The following is a 27989-nucleotide window of genomic DNA, read 5'->3' on the forward strand; positions in this document are numbered from 1 at the left end:
TTGTAACAGACTATATATAACAAACTCTAAATTGTAACAGACTATATATAACAAACTCTAAATTGTAACTGACTATATATAACAAAGTCTAAATTGTAACAGACTATATATAACAAACTCTGAATTGTAACAGACTATATATAACAAACTCTAAATTGTAACACACTATATATAACAAACTCTGAATTGTAACTGACTATATATAACATAGACTATATATAACAAACTCTGAATTGTAACAGACTATATAACAAACTGAATTGTAACTGACTATATATAACAGACTATATATAACAAACTCTGAATTGTAACAGACTATATATAACATAGACTATATATAACAAACTGAATTGTAACAGACTATATATAGCAAACTCTGCATTGTAACTGACTATATATAATACAGACTATATAGCAAACTCTGAATTGTAACTGACTATATATAACATAGACTATATATAACAAACTCTGAATTGTAACAGTCTATATATAACATAGACTATATATATAACAAACTCTGAATTGTAACTGACTATATATAACAGACTATATATAGCAAACTCTGAATTGTAACTGACTATATATAACAAACTCTGAATTGTAACAGACTATATATAACATAGACTATATATAACAAACTCTGAATTGTAACACTATATATAGCAAACTCTGAATTGTAACAGACTATATATAACATAGACTATATATAACAAACTGAATTGTAACAGACTATATATAACAAACTCTGAATTGTAACAGACAATATATAACAGACTATATAAAACAAACTGAATTGTAACAGACTATATATAGCAAACTCTGAATTGTAACTGACTATATATAACATAGACTATATATAACAAACTCTGAATTGTAACAGACTATATATAACAAACTTTGAATTGTAACTGACTATACAGGGGTTGGACAAAATAACTGAAACACCTGGTTTTAGACCACAATAATTTATTAGTATGGTGTAGGGCCTCCTTTTGCGGCCAATACAGCGTCAATTTGTCTTGGAAATTACATATACAAGTCCTGCACAGTGGTCAGAGGGATTTTAAGCCATTCTTCTTGCAGGATAGTGGCCAGGTCACTACGTGATGCTGGTGGAGGAAAATGTTTCCTGACTCACTTCTCCAAAACACCCCAAAGTGGCTCAATAATATTTAGATCTGGTGACTGTGCAGGCCATGGGAGATGTTCAACTTCACTTTCATGTTCATCAAACCAATCTTTCACCAGTCTTGCTGTGTGTATTGGTGCATTGTCATCCTGATACACGGCACCACCATTGGATGCACATGGTCCTCCAGAATGGTTCGGTAGTCCTTGGCAGTGACGCGCCCATCTAGCACAAGTATTGGGCCAAGGGAATGCCATGATATGGCAGCCCAAACCATCACTGATCCACCCCCATACTTCACTCTGGGCATGCAACAGTCTGGGTGGTACGCTTCTTTGGGGCTTCTCCACACCATAACTCTCCCGGATGTGGGGAAAACAGTAAAGGTGGACTCATCAGAGAACAATACATGTTAAACATTGTCCACAGCCCAAGATTTGCGCTCCTTGCACCATTGAAACCGACGTTTGGCATTGGCACGAGTGACCAAAGGTTTGGCTATAGCAGCCCGGCCGTGTATATTGACCCTGTGGAGCTCCCGACGGACAGTTCTGGTGGAAACAGGAGAGTTGAGGTGCACATTTAATTCTGCCGTGATTTGGGCAGCCGTGGTTTGATGTTTTTTGGATACAATCCGGGTTAGCACCCGAACATCCCTTTCAGACAGCTTCCTCTTGCGTCCACAGTTAATCCTGTTGGATGTGGTTTGTCCTTCTTGGTGGTATGCTGACATTACCCTGGATACCGTGGCTCTTGATACATCACAAAGACTTGCTGTCTTGGTCACAGATGCGCCAGCAAGACGTGCACCAACAATTTGTCCTCTTTTGAACTCTGGTATGTCACCCATAATGTTGTGTGCATTGCAATATTTTGAGCAAAACTGTGCTCTTACTCTGCTAATTGAACCTTCACACTCTGCTCTTACTGGTGCAATGTGCAATTAATGAAGATTGGCCACCAGACTGGTCCAATTTAGCCATGAAACCTCCCACACTAAAATGACAGGTGTTTCAGTTATTTTGTCCAACCCCTGTATATAACATATATAACATAGACTATATATAGCAAACTCTGAATTGTAACTGACTATATATAACATAGACTATATATAACAAACTCTGAATTGTAACAGACTATATATAACATAGACTATATATAACAAACTCTGAATTGTAACAGACTATATATAACATAGACTATATATAACAAACTCTGAATTGTAACAGACTATATATAGCAAACTCTGAATTGTAACTGACTAACATAGACTATATATAACAAACTCTGAATTGTAACAGACTATATATAACATAGACTATATATAACAAACTCTGAATTGTAACAGACTATATATAACATAGACTATATATAGCAAACTCTGAATTGTCACTGACTGTATAACATAGACTGTATATAACAAACTCTGAATTGTAACAGACTATATATAACAAACTTTGAATTGTAACAGACTATATATAACAAACTTTGAATTGTGACAGACTATATTTAACATAGGCTATATATAACAAACTGAATTGTAACAGACTATATATAGCAAACTCTGAATTGTAACTGACTATATATAACATAGACTATATATAACAAACTCTGAATTGTAACAGACTATATATAACAAACTTTGAATTGTAACTGACTATATATAACTTAAACTATATATAACAAACTTTGAATTGTAACAGACTACATATAACATAGACTATATATAACAAACTCTGAATTGTAACAGACTACATATAACAAACTCTGAATTGTAACAGACTATATATAGCAAACTCTGAATTGTAACTGACTATATATAACAGACTATATATAACAAACTCTGAATTGTAACAGACTATATATAACATAGACTATATATAACAAACTCTGAATAGTAACAGACTATATATAGCAAACTCTGAATGGTAACAGACTATATATAACAAACTTTGAATTGTAACAGACTATATATAACATAGACTATATATAACAAACTCTGAATTGTAACAGACTATATATAACATAGACTATATATAACAAACTGAATTGTAACTGACTATATATAACATAGACTATATATAACAAACTCTGAATTGTAACAGACTATATATAACAAACTCTGAATTGTAACAGACTATATATAACATAGACTATATATAACAAACTCTGAATTGTAACTGACTATATATAACAGACTATATATATAACAAACTCTGAATTGTAACAGACTATATATAGCAAACTCTGAATTGTAACTGACTATACAGTGTATCACAAAAGTGAGTACACCCCTCACATTTCTGCAGATATTTAAGTATATCTTTTCATGGGACAACACTGACAAAATGACACTTTGACACAATGAAAAGTAGTCTGTGTGCAGCTTATATAACAGTGTAAATTTATTCTTCCCTCAAAATAACTCAATATACAGCCATTAATGTCTAAACCACCGGCAACAAAAGTGAGTACACCCCTAAGAGACTACACCCCTAAATGTCCAAATTGAGCACTGCTTGTCATTTTCCCTCCAAAATGTCATGTGATTTGTTAGTGTTACTAGGTCTCAGGTGTGCGTAGGGAGCAGGTGTGTTCAATTTAGTAGTACAGCTCTCACACTCTCTCATACTGGTCACTGAAAGTTCCAACATGGCACCTCATGGCAAAGAACTCTCTGAGGATCTTAAAAGACGAATTGTTGCACTACATGAAGATGGCCAAGGCTACAAGAAGATTGCCAACACCCTGAAACTGAGCTGCAGCACAGTGGCTAAGATCATCCAGCATTTTAAAAGAGCAGGGTCCACTCAGAACAGACCTCGCGTTGGTCGTCCAAAGAAGCTGAGTGCACGTGCTCAGCGTCACATCCAACTGCTGTTTTTGAAAGATAGGCGCAGGAGTGCTGTCAGCATTGCTGCAGAGATTGAAAAGGTGAGGGGTCAGCCTGTCAGTGCTCAGACCATACGCCGCACACTACATCAAATTGGTCTGCATGGCTGTCACCCCAGAAGGAAGCCTCTTCTGAAGTCTCTACACAAGAAAGCCCGCAAACAGTTTGCTGAAGACATGTCAACAAAGGACATGGATTACTGGAACCATGTCCTATGGTCTGATGAGACCAAGATTAATTTGTTTGGTTCAGATGGTCTCAAGCATGTGTGGCGGCAATCAGGTGAGGAGTACAAAGATAAGTGTGTCATGCCTACAGTCAAGCATGGTGGTGGGAATGCCATGGTCTGGGGCTGCATGAGTGCGGCAGGTGTTGGGGAGTTACATTTCATTGAGGGACACATGAACTCCATTATGTACTGTGAAATACTAAGCAGAGCATGATCCCCTCCCTCCGGAAACTGGGTCGCAGGGCAGTGTTCCAGCATGATAATGACCCCAAACACACCTCTAAGACGACCACTGCTTTATTGAAGAGGCTGAGGGTAAAGGTGATGGACTGGCCAAGCATGTCTCCAGACCTAAACCCAATAGAACATCTTTGGGGCATCCTCAAGTGGAAGGTGGAGGAGCGCAAAGTCTCGAATATCCGCCAGCTCCGTGATGTCGTCATGGAGGAGTGGAAAAGCATTCCAGTGGCAACCTGTGAAGCTCTGGTAAACTCCATGCCCAGGAGAGTTAAGGCACTTCTGTGAAATAATGGTGGCCACACAAAATATTGACACTTCAGGAACTTTCACTAAGGGGTGTACTCACTTTTGTTGCCGGTGGTTTAGACATTAATGGCTGTATATTGAGTTATTTTGAGGGAAGAATAAATTTACACTGTTATATAAGCTGCACACAGACTACTTTTCATTGTGTCAAAGTGTCATTTTGTCAGTGTTGTCCCATGAAAAGTTATACTTAAATATCTGCAGAAATGTGAGGGGTGTACTCACTTTTGTGATACACTGTATATAACAAACTCTGAATTGTAACAGACTATACATAACAGACTTTATATAACAAACTGAATGGTAACAGACTATATATAACAAACTTTGAATTGTAACAGACTATATATAACATAGACTATATATAACAAACTCTGAATTGTAACAGACTATATATAACATAGACTATATATAACAAACTGAATTGTAACAGACTATATATAGCAAACTCTGAATTGTAACTGACTATATATAACATAGACTATATATAACAAACTCTGAATTGTAACAGACTATATATAACAAACTTTGAATTGTAACTACAGGGGTTGGACAAAATAACTGAAACACCTGTCATTTTAGTGTGGGAGGTTTCATGGCTAAATTGGACCAGTCTGGTGGCCAATCTTCATTAATTGCACATTGCACCAGTAAGAGCAGAGTGTGAAGGTTCAATTAGCAGGGTAAGAGCACAGTTTTGCTCAAAATATTGCAATGCACACAACATTATGGGTGACATACCAGAGTTCAAAAGAGGACAAATTGTTGGTGCACGTCTTGCTGGCGCATCTGTGACCAAGACAGCAAGTCTTTGTGATGTATCAAGAGCCACGGTATCCAGGGTAATGTCAGCATACCACCAAGAAGGACAAACCACATCCAACAGGATTAACTGTGGACGCAAGAGGAAGCTGTCTGAAAGGGATGTTCGGGTGCTAACCCGGATTGTATCCAAAAAACATCAAACCACGGCTGCCCAAATCACGGCAGAATTAAATGTGCACCTCAACTCTCCTGTTTCCACCAGAACTGTCCGTCGGGAGCTCCACAGGGTCAATATACACGGCCGGGCTGCTATAGCCAAACCTTTGGTCACTCGTGCCAATGCCAAACGTCGGTTTCAATGGTGCAAGGAGTGCAAATCTTGGGCTGTGGACAATGTGAAACATGTATTGATCTCTGATGAGTCCACCTTTACTGTTTTCCCCACATCCGGGAGAGTTACGGTGTGGAGAAGCCCCAAAGAAGCGTACCACCCAGACTGTTGCATGCCCAGAGTGAAGCATGGGGGTGGATCAGTGATGGTTTGGGCTGCCATATCATGGCCTTCCCTTGGCCCAATACTTGTGCTAGATGGGCGCGTCACTGCCAAGGACTACCGAACCATTCTGGAGGACCATGTGCATCCAATGGCGGTGCCGTGTATCAGGATGACAATGCACCAAAACACACAGCAAGACTGGTGAAAGATTGGTTTGATGAACATGAAAGTGAAGTTGAACATCTCCCATCGCCTGCACAGTCACCAGATCTAAATATTATTGAGCCACTTTGGGGTGTTTTGGAGAAGCGAGTCAGGAAACATTTTCCTCCACCAGCATCACGTAGTGACCTGGCCACTATCCTGCAAGAAGAATGGCTTAAAATCCCTCTGACCACTGTGCAGGACTTGTATATGTCATTTCCAAGACGAATTGACGCTGTATTGGCCGCAAAAGGAGGCCCTACACCATACTAATAAATTATTGTGGTCTAAAACCAGGTGTTTCAGTTATTTTGTCCAACCCCTGTAACTATATATAACATAGACTATATATAACAAACTCTGAATTGTAACAGACTATATATATAACATAGACTATATATAACAAACTCTGAATTGTAACAGACTATATAAAACATAGACTATATATAACAAACTCTGAATTGTAACTGACTATATATAACATAGACTATATATAACAAACTCTGAATTGTAACAGACTATATATAACAATATTTGAATTGTAACTAACTATATATAACATAGACTATATATAACAAACTCTGAATTGTAACAGACTATATATAACATAGACTATATATAACAAACTGAATTGTAACAGACTATATATAGCAAACTCTGAATTGTAACTGACTATATATAACATAGACTATATATAACAAACTCTGAATTGTAACAGACTATATATAACAAACTTTGAATTGTAATTGACTATATATAACAAACTTTGAATTGTAATTGACTATATATAACAAACTTTGAATTGTAACTGACTATATATAACATAGACTATATATAACAAACTTTGAATTGTAATTGACTATATATAACAAACTTTGAATTGTAATTGACTATATATAACAAACTTTGAATTGTAACTGACTATATATAACATAGACTATATATATATATAACAATCTCTGAATTGTAACAGACTATATATAACAAACTAAATTGTAACAGACTATATATAGCAAACTCTGAATTGTAATTGACTATATATAACAAACTTTGAATTGTAATTGACTATATATAACAAACTTTGAATTGTAACTGACTATATATAACATAGACTATATATATATATAACAATCTCTGAATTGTAACAGACTATATATAACAAACTAAATTGTAACAGACTATATATAACAAACTTTGAATTGTAATTGACTATATATAACAAACTTTGAATTGTAATTGACTATATATAACAAACTTTGAATTGTAACTGACTATATATAACATAGACTATATATATATATAACAATCTCTGAATTGTAACAGACTATATATAACAAACTAAATTGTAACAGACTATATATAACAAACTCTGAATTGTAACAGACTATATATAACAAACTTTGAATTGTAATTGACTATATATAACAAACTTTGAATTGTAATTGACTATATATAACAAACTTTGAATTGTAACTGACTATATATAACATAGACTATATATAACAAACTTTGAATTGTAATTGACTATATATAACAAACTTTGAATTGTAATTGACTATATATAACAAACTTTGAATTGTAACTGACTATATATAACATAGACTATATATATATATAACAATCTCTGAATTGTAACAGACTATATATAACAAACTAAATTGTAACAGACTATATATAGCAAACTCTGAATTGTAACTGACTATATATAACATAGACTATATATAACAAACTCTGAATTGTAACAGACTATATATAACAAACTTTGAATTGTAACTGACTATATATAACTTAAACTATAAATAACAAACTTTGAATTTTAACAGAGTATATATAACATAGACTATTTATAACAAATTCTGAATTGGGACAAGAGAAAGAATTTCATTGTACTGTACATGTGTATATGTATATGACTTATTTTCCTGACAATGTTCACTTATAATGTAGTTATAAATAGCTTTCAGTTAAAAGGTTTGCCCTAAAACTGTATGTATTATGTTTTAATAATAATAGAAGGGTACTTGGTTGTGGTCTTAGTTTAAGTTCATCCAAAACGTTTTACACCGCTGCTGTAGAGTATGTTTTTTTGATTACTATGAAAATGTGTTTATTTTGTTAGATTCAGGATTTGGAAACAGAGAATTCAAAGCTCAAAAAGCAACTCCAGGACCTGGAGGAGCAGCTCAGCTGTGCACAGTCATCATCCGTATGTTCAATTATTTATATAGATTGTATTTAATGTACAGCTTTTAAATCTATATGCAATTGCTACAGTTTTTTTCTGTTTTTTGCAGTTTTGCATGTTAATTTCTCTACTTCTCTACAGGCTTACATGTTATCATCCATGCTTTCCTGCTCTGCTGAGAATTTCACCTCACTATCCTCTTTCGAGATTTCTTCCGTCACGCTAACGCCTGTCAGTTCACCTGATTCCAACCAATCAGTAGGCCTGCTCACGCCGCCCACTGCTAAACCGAACCTCCTTCTGCCAATCCCTGGCTCCAGTATTCCTCGACCTTGTGTAAACCTGTTTTTCTGCTTTGCTGTTATACTGTATATGTGCATAGATTCATAGACATGATATAGAGCTGACTGAGTTACATTAAAACATTGTTGATTTAGTGGAGCACACTTACATTTCTAAAACATATTTTATTGCTTATATTTTTGTGAGCAGTAGTAACCTAATGTTTGTGTGCTGTTGATAGGCTGGAAGTTTCCCAGTAAAAATGCCCTCTACAGACCTATTTGACATGGTGCCATTCACTCCCGAATCTTCTGTGTTAGAGATGCCAGTGTGTAATGGTACACCAACTCTAACTTCACTGTCTCCCAAGAACAAATGTGAGTACTAAAATGTATTCATGAGTGTAGATTTAATTAAAAGTAATTAAAAAAGACTGTAATGAAAGGGAGGGAAGTCTGAGAATATTTAGTTAAAGCTGGCAGCCAGACCTTCCTTCTTTATTGTGTAGATAAGAGTTGTGGGTGCCATTATTCATCTTATTCAAGAGATGGGAATGATGGGTAAATTATAGTCAACACACACACAAACCCAATTTCCAGAAAAGGTTAAAAAAAGTCTGTCATTTGTTAATCCCCTTGAATATTTAGAAACTGTCAAAATAGTACAAAGAAAATATTTCCACTGGCCAACTTAATTGTATTTTGTAAATATATTTTTAATTTGATGGCTATTATTGTTATAGTGTAGTGTTGCTTTGTGTTTAGTTATGTGCAGCATGCCCACTTACCATGGAGACTGGTGAGGTGTGGGGATGGTACTCCTCATTATGCATTAATTCACTCCAAATAAAAGTGTTTCTTTCTACCATGCTGCCCCAGAATGTTTGCTTGCTGGCAAGTTGCTATGGTTTAAGTAAAATAAAGGACTTTTGACCTGATGTATAAGAAACAAAGCATGATCTTCCAGTCTGTCTGTCCTGCAGGTATAGATCTGTTTGGAGCTGTTCCTTTTGACCCTTTTACCAGCAGTCCTGCAGACTACTCTCCAGATATCCAGTCCAAACTAGATGAGATGCAGGTGAGTTCATTAGTTTACGCTTAACTGAACATTTTTAAACAAAATGTAATTTTATTATAGGACAGGAGTTTATACTGGTATTACACATAAACACATTTAATGTTAGTAGGTCAGGTTACATGTTCTATGAAATAAAAAAGCACTCACACTTAAGTGGGATTATGACTCAATTTCTAATGTATGCAAGAATTATGATATCTTGTGCCAGTAGCTTTAATTATGAACAGAAAAAAATATCTGTCAACATCAAGTATTATTGGCAGCTAGTATATCAATAGATAAAAGAAAATAACCAGGTTGTTGGCTTGGGTGGATTTGTTAAGATATTGCCAGCATAATTTGAATGTAATATTTAAATTTTTTAATTAATTTATTATTATTTGTAGCGTTGTTTTGTTTTTGACACCAATAAACACCCCAAAAAATATGAGAGACTAAAAGTGGAATATGCAGTGCCCTAAAAAAGTATTTGCCTTTATGTCATTTCTTCAGTTTTTGCATATTTATTACAGGGTTTTGTAACAAATAAAAAAACAGTTTTTAACGATCATTTAATTTATGACAATAAAAAGGTTAACCAACGCTAACATGCCCTGTGTGAAAAAGTAAATGCCAGCTTGGTCACTTAGTAAAGAAATATAATTAATCAGTTGGGTTTACTTATACCAAACACACCTCAGGCTTGAATACTGCCAGCTCTGTTAAATCAAAACATCATTTAAAGAATACTTTCAGAAATGCATTTGACTTTGGGTTAAAAGTTCTTAACAAGCAGCACTTGCAAAGGTCTTTCCAAGGCTCTGAGACTCCAGCAAACCATATTATAACCACAGAAGTAGTATGAATGCAGTGTTATGACACAGACCTATTTAAAGTATTTACTTTTAAAGGTAAAATTTTTTGTCTTTTTTTGAAAAATAAAAAATAATGTTAATAGTGAATATTTGTTTATTTAAATACAGTACAATGTACATCACTAATTTATGATGTATGCCTATTCCCAAAGGAATAACTAAATTACCTTGCTGTTTTTCTCACCCCTGTTTCCCATTACCCTTGCAGCGGCAGAGATGGTTTGTAAAATGTTTGTGTTTTTGTACATCAGCAATGTCATATCCCATTCTCTTTTCCACTCAGAAGCATTTTAGAGTTGAATGTGTTCACAATTGCAATCAAAGCCTTTGTGTTTTTCATTAGTGATGCTGAGCATGAATGATTTCACATGCAGAACACGCAGTCTGTCCTTCACTCAGAGCTGTAGACCTCATCTGAATGTTTAGCATGATGTACCGAAGCATTTAACATAATCATGCTTTAGGGAACCAAAGTGATTGTCAGTGACTGACTATGATATAGAACAATAAGTGGATGTTTAACAAGTGCTAAATTCATTGCCAAGTCTGATCTACACATGCATTCATTTACCTATCCTTGTTTTGTAATGATTCTCTGAAATCTGAGGGACCCTCAGAACTCTGGGGAGGTAAAGACAGTTTGCCAAAAAAAAAACCTCAATTTAATAAACCAGTTTTTGTTTTAATTCTTTTTTTTTTTTTTTTTTTTTTTTTTTTTTTACTTTTACTTTACTTTTTTTTATTACTTTTTCCAAAGTATGAATGCATTGGTAATCTAAAATTGCAATATTAAAAAGTTTTATTTCTCGTATTTTAAAATCTAAGCGATATTTTTTTTTATATGCACTGCTCTAAAAATAAAATTACGCTAAACTCCTTTTTTTTAGATTGGATTGTTTTAAACATGTTAAGCTAAGTTTGTAAGAAATTGTTTTCAGTTAATTTACAAGGGTGACTAGCATATTTGTTTGTTAAAATATCAGAATAATACAGACCATCCACAGAACAATTCATAATTATTATGTTACCCTATACTGGTTTAAACAGTGTGTGCAAACCTCTCAGTCTTAATATTTTGTGTATGTTTTTTAGGAGGGGTTCAAAATGGGTCTGACTTTGGAGGGCACTGTTTTCTCTCTGGATCAAGTGGACAGTCGATGCTAAAGTCGGCAAGCATTTGCGTTGATGTATAAACTCAAACAGAGATTTTACATTAAACTTTGTATAAAGTATAAACTTTAACAAAGCACTAGAACAGCGTGTACAATTTATTTTTATACTGTACAAAACGAGCCTAGTGAGATACATGTACTTTTACTAAACATTAATTGATCTGAAGTGTATGATTGAGGAACTGTTAGGAGAAGTCACATGGGACCAGCCATGACAGAGTTTGACAGAGCTTGAGAGGATCTGCCATAAAATCCTAATTCACGGATGTGAAAATCGCGTCACGGACCATGAAATGAGGCATTTGACGTGATATATGCAATTTGCTGTAAAATTTAGAATGTAAGGTTTATGTTTAGCGATTTAACATTAGCATATGAAATATGAGGTGCAATATGAGGCAGTCCTAGCAATTATACGGTAATTAAGTTAGTGTAACAGACTTTTCTGTGGTGTAGTGCACTAACAATGTTTGTTATTTTGTCACTTTGGGGATTCCACAGTCAGTGAAAAAGTGTGCTTCTCTACACACGTGATCATCTCTCTGTAGTCTGTGCTCAAAAGAACAGGGAGGGGTGTCAAAACAAACACAGTATTTTTGTTTTAAGGTAGGCTGTGCTGTGTATTGTAGCTTCCATTTATTCTATCATTTAATTTATAAATGTTATTTAATGACTGCCATGAAATGTGGCACTTTTGTTTAAAAATCCGTGAATTTGTGATTTTTGAAAAACGAGGTCCGTGAAATTAAGCACATTTTTCTATGAATTTAGTAGAACCCTAGCTGCCCAAATCCAGGTGTGGAAAGCTTGTAGCGACCAATCCAAGAAGACCTGTAGCTGTACTTGATATCAAAAGGGGTTTCAACAAAGTATTAAATGAAGGTTGTAAATTTTTACAAACATTTTAAAAACATTTTCACAACATCATAATAGGTGATTAAGTTAGGCTTGATGGGTAAAATAGCAATTATAACCATTGAAAATCAAACCCACAACACAGTAAAGTGCACAAGGGGTCTAAATGATTTCTGAATCCAGTTTATGGTCATAATTGGTAAGCATTTTAATGCACCACAAGAGAATTCTGAACTGTGTAAGTATGTAGTGTGGAACTATGCTGTTGCACTAATTAGACACACTAGATATACTGGTTATGTTAAGGTGTGTTTTGTATTGAATTTGTGTTTCTTTTAGTTCCAGATTTTTAAAAATATATTGGCTTTTCAAAATTTAAATTTGGGTTTCCACACTCAACTTTAAACCAAAATTCTTAACGAGGATTCTTTCAAGTCTGGTCCCATGATACTACAAGAAGATTATTAACATACCTTCACTGTGTAAATTCTTTTCTGGGCTTCAGGTTAGTCATTGTAGTGTTTGGCAGAACACTGTACTTTAGTTGAAAAAATACCAAGGGATGCAGTATTAGTAGTAGTTTTGATGTAACTGGAGGGTCCATAAACTGTTTTTAGATTAATTTTCCACTTATTTTTTAGTCATGTTTGCATTTTCTACAGTAATGCCTAAGTACACAAAAACATCCTTCTTTAGCATTCCTGCTGTTTGTGTAAATACCTTTTTTGCAGAATGACTGTAATAATATTTACACTGTGGATTTTTCACAATATACTTTTGGTAAATAAAGAATCATTCAGCAAACACATCTTTTGCTGTTGCCTTTGACTTAAGGGTTGGTTTTGGATTTTTTTGGTCAAAACCCATCAGGATATTTGTTCTCATGTTTAGCAGCTTTAAAAATATTTGCTTACAGGTACAAATTCAGTCTCTGTGGCATCTTTTGGTGGACCACAAACATCTAACTAATAAGGACAGAAGGGTGTATCTACTTCAGTTAGGTTACTTGTACTGATGCAACGGAATTTAGATTTCATGTTTATAAAGGTCAACATTTATTGCTGTCCTTGTTTGAGAGATTGTACATGTACTTTTAGTAAACTTTAATTGATCTGAAGTGTATGATTGAGGAACTGTTAGGAGAAGTCACATGGGACCAGCCATGACAGAGTTTGATAGAGCTTGAGACGATCTGTAATAGGACCCTACCTAATTCACGGACGTAAAAATTGCGTCACGGACTGTGAAATTAGCCATTTCACATGATATATGCAGCTTGCTGTGAAATTCAAAATTTAAGGTTTGTGTTTAGCGATTTTACAATTTTTTACTCACGTAGCGTATGAAATATGAGGTGCAATATGAGGCAGTCCTAGCAATCATACGATAATAAAGATTCACTAAATATTAATAGCACCTTAAATAATGGCAGTACCACCAAATGGAAATGAGTTAGAAAGTCTTCTGTAGCCAAAAATTATAGTCAACAGGAATCATGCACTTGAAAGGACATGTATGTCTTGGGATTTACATTCTTCGCAGCTATTTAATTTATGACTGACTGGCATACCAATAGCAGGGAGACAGCTAACCATATGCTTGCTTAGGATCAGGGACCCTCTGGGAGGGCTTTTAATAATGTTTTGGAGCGTGTCTTTAGGAATTTCTTCTTATTCAGTGAAAAGAGCATTTGTGTGGTCAGGAACTGATTTTGGACGTTTTTCCTTGGGGTTTTGAGTTTATTGGACCTGGATGCTGAAATTTTGCTTTGAGACACCTGTTTGAACTCAGTAATTAGGACAATTAGGACATAAAATGCCCAATCATTGTCTCTATTAATGATTAATTAGTGCTGTGTGTGTGTGTGTGTGTGAGTAAACTCCAAGTTGGCTTGGTCATTTAACAGAGAAATGCAGTGTGTTTTGTACACAGCCTCCTGTAGCAATACACAGTGAGAGGTGCACTCAATCTGGCACTGCTGCCACCATCCTGATAATCTTTAAGATCCTCTTTTGCACTTAGCATTCTGCTTATATGCACGCTGATGCCTATACCGTGTCCTATTGATGCTATTCTGGGTGGATTTGGCCAGATGTCAGTTTATGTTTTTATTAAAACAGGGGCATTACAGTTTCCTGAAACACTGATGGAAAAGTCCCATCAGCTAAACATTAGCTTCTGTTGATGCATCAGGATTCTGCCACTACCACATCTGGCAATTTGACAAGGATGTTTTTTCTGTGTAATTTTAACTAATTTGGTTTATGATAAATGTCATTAAAACTTTTCAATTGCCATTGCGAATTGGTAGAATGCTAAATCTCAACATAATTGCTGTGCCACAGTGATTAATCATTTCCAGCTTAAATCTAGCAGTCCCAGGCTACACCAAATGGGTATGGACACACAGACTTGATCTTTTCTATATTGTAGTGATACAGTTGATGTCAAATGTTGGTACACACTTGTTTGTCTTGAAATTTCAATCATTTTGAATCATCTAATGATTTTTAAATTATTTTAAATCAACGGTTATGTGACTAAATCATTTGAAACACCTTTTTTCACATATTAGCTATAATTCCAGTAATAAGCCACTGCTTCAAACTTTGTCGCTGATTACATAGACAAACAAAATCTTTCTTGCATGGCAGCCTTTTAGATTTTAAAGATATAAAGCTCGTCTTGACTGTGGAAAATGTCACACGTTTCAGCAGCTTCTAACTAATGACAGACCCAGCTGTTTTGGTTTTGTTGGATTACTTCCGACCATCCAGTTTACATGGTCTCTTAACATAATGTGACTTTTTTCTGACCTTGGAAACAGGCCGCTGTTCCATGTTCTTTGTATTTAAAGACAATTGTTTGTAATCCTGGGACATAATGTTACTTAGAAATATCTTTAAGTGACATCTCTGACTATGATAAGTCTAGACTTGAAATTAACACAGAGCAGTTACTAGTCATAATCAGTAACCAGATATTTGGAGGCCAAGCCACAATGTTAAATTACATTAGAAAACTGGGCGGCACGGTGGCTAAGTGGGTAGCACTGCCGCCTCACAGCAAGAAGGTCCTGGGTTCCATCCCCAGGTGTGTGGAGTTTGCATGTTCTCCCCGTGTCTGCGTGGGTTTCCTCCGGTGCTCCGGTTTCCTCCCACAGTTCAAAGACATGCAAGTAAGGTGAATTGGAGATACTAAATTGTCCATGATTGTGTTTGATATAACCTTGTGACCTGATGAATCTTGTATAATGAGTAACTACCGTGTCTGTCATGAATGTAACCAAAGTGTAATAGATGATGTTGAAATCCTAATAAACAAACATTAGAAAACTTTGTACACAAAATAAATTATCTAAGTTACTGTGATTATATATTTTACCAAAATAAAAAGAAACTGCCATACATTGACATACATTATAGAGGCCAAAAGTATGTGGACACCTTAAAATCTTTAAGATGTTTTAGCCACACCCACTGCATGTGGATACAATTAATTATATGAAATAAATGACATGTTTCTGACCTTGTGGAGTTTGAGACAGGTTCTTTCTGTTCCTTCTCCATTAAAATTGTGCCCCGTGTGCAAATCTTTTTATGGGTTTGGTGTGGAGGAACTCCACAGGCCTGCACAAAGCCCTAATTCATATTACAAGCCAGACCTTCTTGTCCAACACCACTGCCTGATACATTAAATGGGTAAATTTGCACAGACATTCTTTAAAAAATGATCTGCAAAGAAAGAGGCAGCTCATGGTTTTTAAATAGGATGTCCAACCATCTCATGGTCAGGTGTCCACATATTTCTGGCCATATAGTGTACGTGTTGCCTACAAGTGCATGTTAACTTTTGACTGTTCCACTTGGTGGGATTTTAAAAACATAATTAATTTATTCTGACTTAAAAGTAGGTTTATTGTGTACAAAAATAGTTCAGACCCCTATAGTCATATAGTGTTATAGTAAGCATGCACATATGAATGATTACATCATAGACAAATACAATTATTCTTTATTGAGACACTGTATGGTCATTAACGGGAAGTTAAAAACTATTAATATCAGTTGTTCCAAATGCATACAATGATCCCTTACTGATAAAAGCACCATCTTTCCGAGGTAGTGTCCAATTTGCAGCTTAAATTTCTAATTCAACACAAATAAGTTCTGAGGGGTTTTCTTTGGATATTAAAAAATAGAAATAAGCTTCATAAGCATTCAAATAAAGTAATAATTTACATTGACTCATTGTACCAATCACCATTTCTCAAGCATCACTTCTCTAGCACCTTTGCTCTTTTGTTAAATATGACAAAAACAGACATTAACAGATATTAAAACAAAGTGGCCATAACGTTAAAAACGTATCATACTCATTTTTGACATTACACAGCAGTGTAAGTGGCACATGGATTGTAATAAAAGACCTATAAATTAAAAGTTCCACACAGTCTCTTATAAATTCATACACCCCAAGCTAGTAGAAGTCCTTAGTAAAGTGCTAAGGTAAAAAAATCACTGCTGTGGCTCATCAAGGCACTTATGAACTGTCCTAAAATAAATACTGCACTGGCAGAGTTCTGACGTTAAGCTTTTTGGCTTGCTGCACAGTATCAGCGGGTAGCTGAAGGATCACAGGGTTGTTTCCTTAAAGACTTCATGAGAAGCACACCGGGCCGATATCGATGCCAAACTCCTGGTCTGCTCGGCCCACGTCTACTGGCGCCATGTCCACAATAGGAAGCTTTGATGGATTTTGTGTCCGATACTCAAACACAGTCTTGGCCCACTCGGAGCTGGATTTCTAAGGCACACAAACAGAGAAAGCAGAATTAGGGTAAACTCTGGAGGTGGATGTTCCAAAAACACTGTAATTAAATTACGCACTGCCTGGATTTAAATTGCTTGCCTTTAATATGAAACTGATCAGGCTATAATTAAATAACGTAAAGTGTACTGCTGCTTTACTGTGCTGGACTGAACCTCAAGATATTCAAAACTTTGAAATAAACGTAGGTTATTGCATTTACCTGTCCTATCCTTACAGAACTTCTTGAAAGAGTTATTGCTTAGAAAACTGTAAGAAGCTTGTTTTGTTTTGTTCTGCCACCATTTGTTTGACTGCCAGGCACCATTTACAGTCATTAAGAAATACCCCCTCACCACCACCACCCCTCACTCCGCCTATCCAATCAATCATTTATTCATTATGTGTTTTACCATTACTTTATTCTGGTCAGGGTTACAACAGGTCTGATTCATTGGGTGAAAGGCAGGACTGGTTGTCAGTCCATCACAGGGCACACACACACACACACACACACACACACACACACACAATCACACCCAGGGCAATTTGTAGTAGCTCAAATTGGCCTGACTGCATGTCTGGAGCACCCAAAAGGAAAGAAACACATGGATACTGGGGGAACAGGCAAACTCCACACAAAAAAAACCCTGTCTGCCCTGCTGGAGAATCAAACCCAGGTCCTTATTGCTGTAATACAGTATATGTGGGCCATGAAATGTTTGCAGGAATTATACGGTATATTTATTGTTAAATCTGACTGATAGTTTGAATATTTATTATCATATTTTACAGATGTGTGTGGCTGACTTAACATTTCCTTCTTAAGTCCAGTGTTTAAAGGTTTAACATGCTGTCAAAACAGTTCTGACCTACCGAAACATGGAATGTACAGGACTTTATAATGAGTCCTGTGGTATGTGATTCCTGGTGCCTTATCTTCCATGAATAATCAATGCAAATGCATTTGCTGCATTGTCTGATGTCTGTGTGCATCACCATCTTTAAAAGAGCAAGAGTAGTTCTTCTGCCAGATTCCATAGTCTTCATGTCCTCTGTGAGTCTTAACCGAACAAGAACCTGTCTGCGATTCATGGTTGGTGGGTACTCACCACAACTGCCTATGGGCACCCCCTGCAGTTTCGGAGATACTTTAACCCAGTGATCTTATTTTTCTGAGGTGCTTCAATCCAGCCCTTTTCAAAGTAACTTAAGTCCTAATGGATGATCATATCTGTTGCATTTAACATGTTGAATAGGACTAACAACCATCAGCCCAACATTTAATATATACCCGACTGTCACTATTATAAGTGCTTTTCCACTGATAACACAACAGACCATTCATTTCCTGTGTGATACACTGTGATTGATCATTGCTTTCTTTTTTCATGAAATGATTTTGAAGAAAGCTCTGGCATTACACAGCCCTTTCTAATCTAAAAATAGCCTAAGTGGCTGTTCCCCTTTAAATTTCAAAATTCACCTACCGAGCAGCTGTCCTCAGTTACTTTGTACTTGAGTCTGTTATTTCCAAATGCTTTAATGTCCATCCCATCTGCAGACTTGAGAACAGCAGCTTTTTTCAGATTGTTGTTCTTGTCGTCCCTGTAGGCGACGCTGTTTTTGCAGTGGTATGTGATGGTCTGCACTCCCTCTTTAGAAAGCAGACGCAGGAACCTTAGCTGTACAGTCACTGTGTTGGGGGATTCCTCTTTACTTCCATAGGTAAACTAAACACAGCGATTCAAATAGGAAAGTAAAGCATCAAAACTATAACTTTGATTATGAATGAAAATAAATCTCTTTTGTCTTTACATTGTTTAGAGTAAATTGTGCTGAAGTGTAGGATCATGTATCTGCAGTAGTTGCTGCAATTTAATATTGCAGGGCTAATTAAAATTTGTAATCCAAAAGGTACACTTACCTTCATTCCTTTGTTTATCGTGGCTCCGTACCATACAGGTTTTGGTGTGCTGGAGCGTGTACTCCACCAGTTTTTGCGTGGAATGCTGTTTGGATTGGCAGATATACATGTCTCACCAGTCTCCATATTGCAGAACACCTGGATGGCATCTTTTAAACTGCCCTCATTAGGGTCTATCCAGTAATTACCTGCAACACATTTTTACATATTAGATGAAAAGAAACAGTAAAAACACATTTTGTAAATCAGAACTTTTTTTTATTTAAAAAGTAAATGCTTTGTTAATAACAGGTTAAACTACTTTTTTAAGACAGTGACTCTAACTAAATGCTGTCGATAGTTAGTAATAGTCTCTCACTATTTAGTTCAAGTTATGACCTTTAATACATCAAGCAGATGACCTTACATTTTGCAAGCAGATGATCTTAAACTTTGCTCAAGAGTTTTCTTATGAAATCTGGTATTCTTTGATTCTTTAATAATAGAAGTCGTCCTAGCCCTGACACAAGTAAAGCACCCTCACAACATTACACAACCACCACCATGTTTGTTGGTAGATTGTCCTTACTATGACATGCTATATTTTTCTCAATATATTTTCTCCAAATTAATGAGAACCTTGTTGTCCAAAAGGTCCAGTTTTATTTGTTTGTCATTTGAACATTATCTCAAAAAATGTGCTTCTTGCATATTTTTGCATAAAATAATAACATATTTACTGGGATCTTGTGTGTGTGTGTGTGTGTGTACACAAGGCATATTATGTGTGGAAGGCAAATCTCCCATTAGCTTATAGAAGTACATCCTTGTCTTAATAATTTACTTTATCCAAAACTGTGCAAATCTCAGGCAGACATGACTAATAAACCCAAGCATCATGCAGTGTTAGGATATACACAAAAGTGGACATGACAGTCCCACATTTTAAAAACTAAGCCTAGCACTGCTCCTCACCGCTTTTCTTCATTGGGTAGCACTGCTTCAAGTCCTGACAGGTGCGTGCTGGATGCTCACGGCTACCATCAGGGCTCTTCATGCTGTCCAACTGACTACTCAGAGCCTTTAGTGAGACATGAACACCACTGTCCATGTGAGCAACATCAGGGCTTTTAATAGGCATTGCCTCATCCTTGTTATACTCTGGAAGGGAAGAGTCTGAAGTCTCAGGTTCAAAAAGGCCAAGTTGAAAGTGATCCATGTTACCGCTGGGGGGTCCGGGCGGACCAGGGGGTCCTGAAGGGCCAGGTTCACCTTGAGGGCCCTAAATAGAGTATAGAAAAATAAAGTTTAAATAAAAAGGTTGAGCCTAAACCCATGAGTAAAATATATTTACTAAGCAAAGTGAACATTTTGTTTTGTGCACTACACTGTAAGTGAAAGAAGGAAATTGTCAAACTAAGGAACAAATTCACTAAACATTTAAAACATGGTCAAATATTTCTTCCATTCAAATTTATTTAACCAAAATGTGTATGGTTTTAACTAAAGACTGTTCATAATAGATTTACTTAGACAAAAATAATGTTTTCTTAACCTACTTTTAATTTTAGGCCAGTAGAGGAAAGGGCTTAATTGATAATATATACAGACCTTTAAGCATGCATTGCATTTTATAGATAAACAGCCAATTCCCTATTCTGTCAAGCTTCTCACCTCTGGTCCAATATCTCCAGAAGTGCCCCGAGACCCAGGTGACCCCAATGGTCCAGTAGCACCTGTTTCACCTTCCTTACCAGGGGGTCCGACAGGTCCTTGAGGTCCCTACAAGACAAAGACAAAAACATTAGTTACAGTGTGAATAACAGAGAATTTACTATTTTTATGTACTAAGGTAGACAATAAATGCCTGGTTTATTATTTTGTTGAAATACAATAAACAAATTATTTACAAAGATCTAGAGCTGTATAATCAGTCCTTTAAAATGTGGGACTACTTTTTGAAGCGCTCATAACTTCAAAACCTGAGCTTATCCAATTTCAAAAACATAGGCATTCATTTAAAGATACCCATCTACCCTTAGTGAATAAAACAGACTTTGTTTTATTTGTGCCCATTTAGTGAAAACAGTGTTTGTAAAGTCAGGCACTGCTGTTGGCCTGACTCATAAGTGACATTCCAATTTATCCCAAAGATGGTCAGTGGAGCTGAGGTCAGGGCACTGTGATGGCCACTGGAGTTTTTCCACACCAAACTTGACAAACAATGTCTTAATGTACCTCACTTTGTAGACAGCGGGTTATGCTGAAATAGGAAAAGGACTTCCCTTAACTGTTGCCACAAAGTGAAAGTATTTGGTTTATCTCATTTTAATTTCCATATCTGTTAGCAATGTGGATGTCTACATACTTTTGACCATATAATGTAGATGGATAGATAGATGGATGGGGCCAGTGTGGTTCACATGCATACTGCTTTAATCGATGTTTGTTTTGATGCTAAGAACAATTTCACATTTACAGGAAAGTTTAGAAATTATACTACTTTGGGGGACATTTTCCTAGAAAAACCTGAATGGACAGCATTATACTCTATCCCATAAATAGTTAGAGCAGTGAACTGTCTCTAATGATACTGTCTTTGTAATGAATTACTTTTTTTCCATTTTGCTTGTACTGTTTTGCCCTAGTTGGTTGAAACAGCATAAGGGTAGTCTTTTCTCTCATTAATCTTACAATGATGTTAATTTCTAAATGAAAATAACGTTAAATTAAAGTTAAATTTGTAGTGTTGTATATAGTACTATTATATTAATATTATATATGGTCAAGCATTTTAACTATTTGTTAAAGGCCACAACAATTTCACTTATAACAATCACATATAAATGACAAAATGAGTACCTAAGCTTACAATACAACAAACTTGCATATACTGTACCCAGTAGCCAATAACAACCCAAAGTAGTCTTTTACAGGTAACATATACACAATACTTACTCTTTGACCACTTGGTCCGACAATTCCTCTTTCACCTTCATCTCCAGTAGCTCCCTATGTTAAGAGGAAAAAGTTGATATCTTATAATCAGAACCATCCTTGTTAAACTGCATGTGTAAAATTATGTCATAAGAAATGTTAGGAGTTTTTATTCTACTATCCTATACTTACAGGTGTTCCCTGCACACCTTGCAGTCCACTAAATCCACGGTGACCTTTTTGCCCCCTCTCTCCAGCAAGTCCTTGTCCTCCTTTATCTCCTTGAGGACCTTGAGGTCCCTATGGTCAATTAGATCACAGTAGAAAAATGATTTTATCTGATTCAGTTGATTTCTTACAGTGTTTGAGAAGAACATCTTCTAGTTTGTAAATCCAGCCATTTTAGTCACACCAGTTGCTAACAGTTCTATAAAATTAAAAACGCAGCCATGAAATTCCAATTGGTAAACAATGGCTTGTACTAAATGGTTTAATACTTTTTACATGCTTTTAAAAGAAAAAAATCAGGTAATCAAATTTCTGCAGTTCTTAAGCAGCCCTGGTCAGTTGTAACAGATATAATGTACATCAAGGCTCAACAATAGCTCAGCTACTATAAAGCAGACTCTATATATGCTCACACAATGAGACTACAGAGTGCTGAAATGTGTTGCATGTAAACCAATGATTTAAAACAGATCGTTATAAACAAATGGTTTTCCATGCCAGGACAATTTACTTTGCCCAACCTTTTAATGTTTTGTGGTTAAATGAAAGCAAAGCACCAGCCAGTGTCATGTTCCAATGTCAGTTTCAAAATCTCTTGTTGGTTATTCACATACCCGGGTGGCGGAGCAATGAATTACGATAACCTACTGCGACTGGGATCAAGGGCGTCCTGTCTCGGTGTGTTGCTGCATTGCAGCCAGTGGTTCTGGGAAAACTAGACCCACTATGATTATTTAGGATAAAGCAGTGGTAAAACAATAAAATAAAATTAAAATGGAAAATTTTTAGTTGGCCCTTGTAATAAACTGATGCCTACTGACTGTTTAAAATGTGTATTCTGAATGTTGAACTGGCACTGTCCAGAATGTTTATGCTCATCTTATTGTACTACATTACTATCATGTTCTCTGTGATGTGTTTTATAATTAACAGGACACTATAAGCTTTAAGGTTAAAGCTATAAAGTTAACTGTCAACTAATCACTGTCAGTTATCAGTTAAAAGACATTGGCAAAATGTGCATCCCTTGGCTATAGTGTTTATTTGAATATTTAACCTGTTTGCCCCTGATGCCTGGCTGGCCAGCTGGACCATGTGGACCTCTTGCACCCTGTAATAAACAAAATTACATAATTTGAATTTTAATTCAAATAAAACATGATACATTGGAAATTATAAGTTATATGTAAAATATGGTTTATAGGTCATTACTTTTTCCCCTCTTAATCCAGGACCTCCTGGTGCTCCAACTGGTCCAGGGGTTCCTGGACCCCCCTGGGCTCCTGGCAGACCCTCAGGACCAGCATCTCCCCTATTTCCCTAAAAATAACACATTTAGCAATTTATCCTAATTGTGATTGAATTAGACAAGCTGAATCACCTGCATTACATCATCATATAATAACATTTTTATTAGAAAATAATTGAATTACTTACTTTGACTCCAGCAGCACCATTAGTGCCTGTAACTCCATCTGGTCCTGCAAGACCCTTTTAAAGCAAAGCAAAACACAATGCAAATACAATTCTGTCATTTAAAACAATATAACTAAACAAACTCTGTGTGGTTGACATGACAAACCTGTGGGCCAGGATCTCCTCTATCCCCAAGTGGTCCAGGTAGTCCAACCAGGCCTATGCCACCTTTAACTCCCTGAGGGCCCTTGGTGCCTTGCTTTCCAGGTGGACCCTACAGGATGAGTCAAATTTTTGTACATACTTAGAACTGACACAGTAATCCAGTGAAATATGTATTTGACAGGGGGTGTATAAACTGTTTACAGCTTTTACTCTTTATTATCTTAAAAAATGACCAGCGGAAATTGATACTCTAAATATACCAAGTGAAAACATGTTTATTGGTTTTCTCAGCTGAACTTCTTTACTTGGTATGTATTTTGGATGCAGTAGACTCCAGGTGGTTCAACAGAGCAGGAAAATACATTCCTGAGCAAGAAAGTACATTCATTCCTAGGCGGAGAGTTTTTTTTTGCAATGGATTAAGGATTTACATTCCATAGATTTGAAGTACACACTAATGAGGAGAACCCCAAGTGTAAAGCTATTTCTGACAGACAGCTACATTTACTAAACTGATGATATAAAATGTAAATCTGTGCTAACAGTCTATCTATATTTACTGTTCATTTTACTAAAGCTGTAACATAGTGATTGTCTAATCATACTTACAGCAGGTCCAGGAAGGCCCAGCAATCCACGCTCTCCTCTCATACCAGGCAGACCCACCAGTCCTCTCTGCCCTGCGGTTCCTGCAGGTCCTGGAGGTCCATCAGGTCCCTTGAAGTGAGAAAAACTTAAAATATTTATCCAAGGCTAGGTCCGCAGCAGTAGAGGTAGCGAAATGCAATTGGGTAATTAGATACTACTAGAGTGGGAGAAAAAATGGGCAGGTGGGTCCATCAAAAATATATTAGTACTGTCATGCACCAGCCTAATGCAACTTAATTGACACTAAAGAAATCTGCTTTAATTTAATTGTATTTACATTTATACTAGATTATTATAGGATGTATTTTTGGCACACCAACCAGATATTTGCATCTAGTATGTATTGAATTACTGACTGTAGTCCTCATATAATGTCCAGTCCAAATAATAGGGAGCATCACAAGACCATTGCTGACCATATCTTATTTTGGTGGTGGATCATTTGCAGCAAAGTGCTGGCACTGACCATACTAATGACAGTTTGGTACTAAAAATTGCAGGTTCAAGGACTATTTTCAAAAAATCAGTTGCAGAATCTTGCTTCATCTGCCATGCCAGTTATGGCCTACAGAGGGGACAAGGAGGCACAGGTTATTAATCTGTAAGTTTCTCTTAAATGGAAGATCACCTGCGCCTCATTGAACATTAATTTGCATAAGGTGGGAGTGTTTCTATATATCACAGTTTCTCTCTCACAGAATTGCCAGCATTTCTATACAGAAACTGCTTTTTCTCTGGAGCCATGATACTGGGCTTGGTTTGGTCTGTTTTTTTTGTTGGTGTATAAAGCTGGCATATAAAGCCCCAACCGTTATGCTGACCCCACACAAAGGTTTAGGTATCACTCCTGTATTGCCAGTCTCAGCTTGTTTTGAGGGTTCCCTATCTTTTCTGTTTTTTAACAGAACAGTTTGTGACAAGCAATTCTCAGGTAATTCTCAGTTCTGCACTATCCCTTTTCTTTCCACTTTTTCCTTTGTATGCTGCAGATGTTTTTGTGTCTTTCATTTGTTACTTTATTTCTGTTATATTGGTGACCCCTTTTTATGGCTTTTCAGCCACAGTATTGTTCACACTTGGTTAACATCCTGCACTTGGGTTTATTTTCATTCTTGCAGGTGCGAGGCTACACCTTATGCTTTAGTAGCAAGGCGTGACCCGCCCTGTTACAGACACACAAAATTCTGTCAAAGTTGGTCTTGTGGTTTCTTTTTATTGATAAATGTCTTGTACAAACTGTGTAGCTGATAAAATGCCAAATGAAAGTGGGTGTGGGTGTACCTAAAATGTACAATAAATGCTTTAACAACTTAAAATGATATGAATAAAATTACTAAGGAACTAAAGTACTTGAAACCTGTAGATATCTACCCTCAATGCTTCTTTGCAAAGGACAGCACAGGGAGCCCTGTTGTTCTGAGGACCAACTATATGCTATGTGCCCCAAACAAACAGTAGGAGTTGCTGTTTTGTGGGCAAAAACATAAGTGTCCACTGTGATATGGGAGTGTATTTGTAATTGTAATTGTATTTTATGTTCAGGCTTGTTGTACACTTGATAACAGTGATAAAAAAAATTACGCATACCATAATTTTAGCTATATAGTCCCATTTCCTGTAACAGTCAAAAGCTGGTTAAACTACAAACTGCATCTTGCTTACCGATGGGCCATCTTCTCCAGAATTGCCTTTATCTCCAGGGCTTCCAGCAGGTCCCAGGTTTCCACGCTCTCCTTGACGTCCAGGGCCACCAGGTTCTCCTGGTACTCCAGGTTCACCCTTCTTTCCAGGGGGACCTTGTGGACCAGCCTCTCCAACTGGACCCTGGCAAGAAAGACAGTCAGTTCAAAACCAAAACTCATTATGCCGATAATACAAACCCCATTTCCAGAAAAGTTAAGACACTTTCTAAAATGCAATAAAAACTGCTGTTGTACATTGTAGAATTTAGAATTAGGCCTATTTGTGGATGCTCCTTTTATACTCAATCTTCACGACCTCACCTGTTACCAGTTAAACTGCTACCTGTGGAACCCCCCTCCGCATCAACTTTTTTTGAGTGTGTTGCATTATATTGATTTTATTTTATTTAAAAACAAAATACAGTTAGGTTTGTTAGTGTACTTTTTTATCAGTTAAATAAAAGAACAACAGGATAAGAGAAAGATTAACACATGCTGGGTTGCAAGTGAAACACTGCTTTGGAAGCACTTACAGCAGAGCCAGGTTGACCCACTCCCCCTGGTAATCCTGGAAAACCACTAGAGCCCTACAGACATACAAAAATAGTACTGAGTCCAAGAGAATGACATTTTTGAGCGTATCATGAAAAACCTTCAATGTAAGACTTACAACAGATCCCTGACTTCCTCTGGCTCCTTTCAGTCCAGTTATACCCACACCTCCCTACAAAAAACACATCAACAAATGTTTCAAAGTGCTCTTCCAGTGATGGACAGGAGCTTAAACTTCATTGCTTCACCATTAGGACATTATAAGTTCTGTAGGTCCGCTCAGACCTGTTACATGTCCAATAGAATACATTTAAACATAATTTAATGCCAATTTATAGGTATTTTGTGTGAACAGAAATCAGTTTCAATGATGGGGGCTAAGATCAATGTACAAATCACTGGTATTAAGACATATTAAATCATTAAATGTTTCCCTTGACCAACCTGAGATCCAGGCTTTCCTGACATTCCCCGTGGGCCTGAAGCTCCAGCCTCACCCTTTGCACCTGGCTCTCCTGCTTCACCTTTTGTACCAGGCTGACCATCAGGACCCTGTTAAAATGAACAATAACATAACTCTTCTTGTAGGTAAATATAGCACAGCATTTGCCATATTTCTAAAGGAAGGAAAGGAGCTGTATGGAAGAATGATGAGTTTATATACTCACGGGACTACCAGCAAAGCCAGGTGGACCAGGGGGACCAGGGGAACCAGGAGAGCCCTAACATACACAATGGTGAAATAAGCTCATCAGTGAACCTTTGTTATATTAAAACATTCTATTGTAATAATAAAAAAAAAACATGACACCTACAGCTGATGCTCTGGAACCTGGTGGTCCAGAAGGTCCTTTGGGACCTGTCTCTCCCTAAAAAAAATTTATTCAGTCAAAAATGAGAAACAGAATTTTACAACTCATGGCAATGTACAATGTCATAGGTTAGAATAAACAAATAAT

At 36.4% G+C, this 27989-nt stretch overlaps 1 protein-coding gene across 8 annotated transcripts in view; it reads left to right on the forward strand.

Annotated features, from left to right (window-relative positions):
* gulp1b (GULP PTB domain containing engulfment adaptor 1b) overlaps positions 1-27989 on the forward strand; it is an 89151-nt gene that overhangs the window by 61061 nt on the left and 101 nt on the right. For 4 of the 8 annotated variants that reach the window (XM_062997709.1, XM_062997707.1, XM_062997710.1 and 1 more), the window contains 5 exons: positions 8382-8468; positions 8589-8783; positions 8971-9106; positions 9712-9806; positions 24760-24871. In XM_062997709.1, coding sequence (XP_062853779.1) covers positions 8382-8468; positions 8589-8783; positions 8971-9106; positions 9712-9806; positions 24760-24870 — 624 coding nt within the window. In that variant the 3' untranslated portion in view covers position 24871. Of the gene's footprint in view, positions 1-8381; positions 8469-8588; positions 8784-8970; positions 9107-9711; positions 9807-11752; positions 13386-24759; positions 24872-26496; positions 26567-27989 lie in introns of those variants that run through there. The other 4 variants (XM_062997708.1, XM_062997711.1, XM_062997712.1 and 1 more) reach the window with 4 other exon arrangements.

Source organism: Trichomycterus rosablanca, chromosome 6 (genome assembly GCF_030014385.1).
Source record: "Trichomycterus rosablanca isolate fTriRos1 chromosome 6, fTriRos1.hap1, whole genome shotgun sequence".
Taxonomy (NCBI): Eukaryota; Metazoa; Chordata; class Actinopteri; order Siluriformes; family Trichomycteridae; genus Trichomycterus; species Trichomycterus rosablanca.